Here is a 5,726-nt window from a genome sequence, read left to right as displayed (position 1 = left end):
TTTCCCTGTAGGGTATATGGCCAGTCCACCCCTGCATGTCAAGCTTCGAGTTAGGGAATAGGCTTTGTGTACTGGTTGGACATACAGTAATGCTATACCTCACCTGGTGCAAATTTCGCTGTCCTAGACCTCTATCTAAATACCCTGGGAAAAGCAGAGTGACTTACCTTTGCTCCCTGGGATTCACTAGCCAGGGTGCAGGCCCAATCTAGGCTACTACAGATACTCCCCATCATCACAGTTCCATATTTTTTTTATATACTTTGAGGCCTTAGCTAACTGTGCATTAATGTTTTATAATACATATAAGCTGTATTTTTAAAAGTAATAATACGGTTTTATCCATCAAATATAAATAGCTGTCCAAATTCCTGTCAAAATGATGAAGAGCACATTAGAAAAGGAAGCCAGAGAAGCATAAATGCTTCTTTATTTGTTAAGACTTTTCCTAACTCTGCAGAAGCTACTGCCAAGAGGTTAAAGACAATTAATATAATTACCTGAGGCTATTAATGGTAGGACTTATGGGACTCATGACGGAATCACAAATTAACACCAGGTACCTACACTCTTTATAATTATAGGGATACTTTCTATAAAAGAGGTCTGAATGTGATGTATGTGTCTGTAAGTGATGATCCGATGCTTCTAGATAACAGGCACAGAGATGGTGAGTTTAATAAACCTTAGGATATTAGACATTAAAAATGCTGGAAAGTATTAGTTACATAATTGTATTTCACAGGACCAAAAGACCACACAAGTGTGAAGACAGAAGACAAGCATTTCTGCCTCAGTCTCTGGGATGAAAAGCTTGTAATTGGATCCAAATAGACTTTGCGGGGACATTTTACTGACATTATATTCTCGATGCAACTCTCCCCTTTCATTTAACAGTATTATATGTTTTTATATATCATATAGGTATTGGAATGTTGGAGCACTTATAAGACTAATAAGACAATAAAAATAGCAAGGTGCCCTAAAGATCAATAGAAAGGGCTTACAGCTTACATAGAGATCAGAAAATACTGTATTCTTCGGTTGTATATTGTAGGCCTTTGCATCATTTCTGCTTGTTTGCCACCATTTATATGATGTTCAAGTAGAGAACCCTTCTAATGCTTCCTACATTTCTGCTAATTTCTATGACTATTTTGGGAATCACCACTGTCATAGGGTCAATTGGCAATTCAATTATCATTGCCGTCAATATCACAGACAAAATCAAGGGTAAAGTTCTCAGTCCATCAGATCAGATCTTGCTAATGATGGGCTTATTCAATGTCTTATTTCAGTTCATAATGATCATCAATGATTTTCTCAGCTTCCTTGATAGTGATTTTTACTTCTCTGAAATGGTTTATATTCTATTCTCAGCTATTATCAATTTCCCAGTGTTTACCAGTTTCTGGTTAACTGCATGTCTATCTATCAGCTACTGTTTCCAGATTGTCATCTTCACTCATCCATTCCTTGTGAGGCTCAAGTTTGCGGTTTTCCAGTTTATTCCACAGCTTCTTATTACTTCAGTTCTTATATCACTGGCAACTTGTATACCTGTGATCTGGAACACAATCATGTATGATCAACGATTCAACATGACAAGTAATCAGACTATGGAAGCCTTTTCTCCTCACTTGACTGTAGAGTATCTGATCATCAGTAACCTCATTAGTTGTTCTCTGCCACTAGTCTTAGCCGGAATTGCCAATGGTTTGATTATCAAGTCTCTTGTAGCTCACACTAAAAAGGCAGTCAGGAATGCTAAAGGAGATCTTAATGCCCGAACAGAAGGTCAAGTACGGGCAGCGAGGACAATAAGTTGCCTTCTTTTCATCTATGTTTGTTTCTATATATCGGAACTACTATTGTTTACTGAAATGTTTCCACCAAGTAGTCCAGCAATATGTGTTTGTTTGGTGATCATTTACAGTTATTCTCCTGCTCAGTCTATTGTCCTTATTTTAGGAAGCCCCAAACTGAAACAAGCTTCTGTCAGTATAATTCATTGCCTTCAAGGTTTCAATAAAGAAGTGGACACTTCACCAAGTGTTGCATTTATCAAGCTCAATATTAAGAGGTCAGCGACCTTTCCAAGACAACAGAATAGGCAACAGAATACAGAGGAAAATTGTGATGGTGACACTAAAAGATGTTGATCAAACCTTAAAGGGGTTTTCCAGCTTTGAGGACTTGTTTAACTGTCAACCTCAGCCTGTTGTACCTGTTAAAAAATTATACTCACCTGCTTCCTGCTGCTCATATCAGGTAAACTAGCTCCCTTAAATGGTTTTCTGATAAATGGTGTCACGTGAGCTGCAGCAGTCAATGACTGACCTCAGTGGTGACTTGTCCTCAACCGGCACATCAAAGCTGGATCATGTTCCACTTGGGGACACGTCACTGCTGGGAACAGTTATTGGCTGCAGTGGTGCATGTGACTCCATCTGTCTGTCTGGAGGGAGGCAGGAACCCAGAGAAGAGGTATAACAGGCTAGTCTTCAATGGTGGTAATCAGACCTCTACATTAGGGTCTATTCACACGACCGTACGAATGGGTCTGCATCCGTTCCGCAATTTTGCGTAACAGGTGCGGGGCCATTCATTTCAATGGGGCCGCAAAAGATGTCCGCATCCGTTGTTTCATTCGGCAGCCCCGCAAAAATATAGAGCATGTCCTATACTTGTCCGCAATCGTGGACAAGAATAGGCATTTCTATATAGCGCCGGCCATGTGCGGTCTGCATCCGTATTTTGCGGATCCACAATTTGCAGACTGCAAAACACATATGGTCATGTGAATGTAGCCTAATACTATACATCTTCTCATGGAAGGCATGACTTGTTTTATATTGTACTTTTATTTTACTTGTTTTATTGTACTTGTTTTGTATTGTATTATTGTAAGTTTTACACAATAAAAGCATTTTTGAAACCAAAAAAATCATGTTTTACTGTCTACATATTCTGAGAGCCATAGTTTTTTTTTCGGCGATTGTCTTAGGTAGGGTCTCATTTTTTGCGGGATGAGATGACGGTTTAATGGGTATTATTTTAGGGTGTGTACGATCACTTGGTATTAAACTTTTTGTGATGTAAGGTGGCAAAAAATGGCTTTCTATTATTTACGGTGTTCACTTGAGGGGTTAGGTCATGTGATATTTTTATATACCTGGTAATAACGCACACGGCGATACCTAATATGTTAACTTTTTTTTTCCCTTTTAACACACTAAAAGCATTTTTCAAACAAAAAAAATCATGTTTTATTGTCTCCATATTCTGAGAGCCATAGTTTTTTTTATTTTTTTCCTGATTGTTTTATGTAGGGGCTCTTTTTTTGCAGGATGAGGTGACGTTTGATTGGTACTATTTTGGGTGGCATACGCCTTTTTAATCACTTGGTGTTGCACTTTTTGTGATGTAAGGTGACAAAAAATGTAATGTTTTAGTACAGTTTTTATTACATTTTTTCTACAGCGTTCAGGTGAGGGGTGGATCATGTGATATTTTTATAGAGCCGGTCATTACGAATGCGTCAATACCCAATATGCCTCGTTTTCTTTTTTTTTTCCAATTCTTTTTTTTTACAATTTTCTGTGTTTTATTTTGGGAAATTAAATTACATTTTTATTTTTTACTTGAATTTTATTTTTTTATGAAAAACACTTTTTTTTAACTACTTTTTATTTTTGTCCCACTCTTTGACTTCAACTTCTGATCCCCTCTGCAATGTATTACAATACATCCTGTATTGTAGTACATTGCATGTCAGCTTATATGCTGACAGCCTGCCTGTGAGACCCAGCCTAAGGGCTGGTTCTCACAGGCTTTCGTTGAAGGCGAGCCCCAATGCCTATGGAAGGGCAGTGCAGCGCGGGGACCCAATGGAGATGCGGAGGGCACCCGTACCCTCTGCAAACCCTTTGCAAACTGCCTGTCTTTACAGATGCCGGCGTATGAAGCAGGGGCCCGGCTGTCAGTGACTGCCGGGTCCGTGCCGCTGATTGGGTGGGCGCAGCTCCTGCACCCGTCCGATCAGCCCGCTGTACATGTACGGCGCTGGTCCTTAAGTGATGTCCACCAGCACCGTGCATGTACGGCGGGGTGTGGGGGGGGGGTTAAGGTTGTGAGTTATTATTTACTTTATTTACAGATGTAAGTTGAAACTGTTGACGGATCTGTGGTTAGATGACCTGGATACAGTATGCAGGTCCTGAACTCAGAGGACGAGGAGAGCTGTTTTTGGTCAGGCACATGTGTCTGCAGTAGTTTCTGGGGATACCTGTGCTTGTGATGTGTGGTGCAGTAGTTTGGCCTCTGTGAGAGAGAGACAGTCTGCCACAAGAGCCGCTTTGCAGGCAGAGAAGAGCATGTCACAGAAGTGGCATCAAAAAGGGAAAGCCGGACTTATACCAGAGACCCTAGCGAAGATCGCAGTCAATGTGAGTACTCAGTGAAAATGGACAGTTTACAGAGAAAGGATACCCAGTATACAGAACCACTAATATAGGGGGAAATTCAAATCAGTTATTAGAAAATTTGTCCAAGAAATCTTTGCTATATATTTGGACTGTTCCAGTTCCAGTGTTGGGCAAAACTGTATAATTGAAAGGAGCCTCTAGGACTCTGTTGGGCACCTCTAGCCTGGATACAAGATGAGATACCATTGGGTATGGAGGCACACAAATTCCGTACTGTATCCTGCAGCACATTTGCCCATAGATCCTGCATGTTGGTAGGTTACTGAAGCTGGTGTCTCAGCTGGTCCAATAAATGCTCGATTGGCAATGCCAAGGAAGTATTAAAATCTGGCGGAGACATTCCTGGGTATACTCTTGCTGTGTGTGGGTGAGCTGTTAGTGTCCCTTGTATCACTACTAGAGGTGACAAAATGTCGTATGCTATGTCTTCCAGATCATCACACCAGCAGTTGGGGTGTGTCGCTCCACAGCAAAGCAGGATTGAAGTGCTCACTTATGAGCCCTCCATACTTGAACTGGAGAGTCGAGGGATCCCATACAGTAACTGGATTTGTCACAGTCAGTGGTTATATTGTTGATACAGACTCTGTCTAGCTACGTATTTTTCTTAAAGAAAATTGTTGCAAAGTTTCTTCAATTTACAAGTGTACCAAACCTGACCAGATGTATTTTTCTGCACTACAGTCAACGTATATTTTTGCAGACTCTGTCCAATTGCACACTATTTCTATTAAAGGAGGTGTCCAGGTTCCTTGGTGACCTATCCTCAGGATAGGTCATTAATATCAGATTGGTGAGGGTTCAATACCCCTTACCCCCATGATCAGCTGTTCCCTACAGCCTATGGTGCTGGAACTAGCACTTTGAATGGAACAGGAAGCACAGCTCAGTGCTGGGTTAATGCAGCTAAGCTCCCACTGAAGTAAATAGGAGCTGAGCTGCAGTAACTCGGTATGTCCACTACACTGTCACCGCCAGTTCTGTGAGAAGGTCTGACAGACGTTCTTCTCTACCTCTTGTATGACGTTCTTTGTTTTGGTTTCACTTTGTCATCTCCTTTCCTTCTGCCAGGTGTCACTTATTTAGACTAATTGTCTTCCTTTATATTCCCTCCCATACTGCCTCACTTTGCAGTTTATACTACTTCCTGGATGAAGTGTTAACTGCTGGAGGCTGCTGCTGCTTGCTCAGATAAGTCTTTTCCTTTATTGTGTTTCCTTGCTGGCTTGATTCTAGGTG

General features: G+C 40.9%; 1 protein-coding gene across 1 annotated transcript; it reads left to right on the top strand.

The window, feature by feature from the left end:
• The first annotated feature begins 1,121 nt into the window (after positions 1 to 1,121).
• Positions 1,122 to 2,162, top strand: LOC120990822 (taste receptor type 2 member 40-like). Its single transcript, XM_040419724.1, has one exon. The coding sequence runs from the start codon at positions 1,122 to 1,124 to the stop codon at positions 2,160 to 2,162; it is 1,041 nt and encodes a 346-aa protein (XP_040275658.1).
• Positions 2,163 to 5,726: the final 3,564 nt, after the last annotated feature.

Source organism: Bufo bufo, chromosome 2 (genome assembly GCF_905171765.1).
Source record: "Bufo bufo chromosome 2, aBufBuf1.1, whole genome shotgun sequence".
In the NCBI taxonomy this organism is placed as follows: domain Eukaryota; kingdom Metazoa; phylum Chordata; class Amphibia; order Anura; family Bufonidae; genus Bufo; species Bufo bufo.
Note: the sequence above shows the minus strand (reverse complement) of the source record. Positions and strands in the feature narration are given on the sequence as shown.

What these genes read in the sequence shown, in the direction of transcription:
- LOC120990822 (XM_040419724.1), top strand. Translation starts at nt 1,122, where the DNA reads ATGCTTCCTACATTTCTGCTAATTTCTATGACTATTTTGGGAATCACC.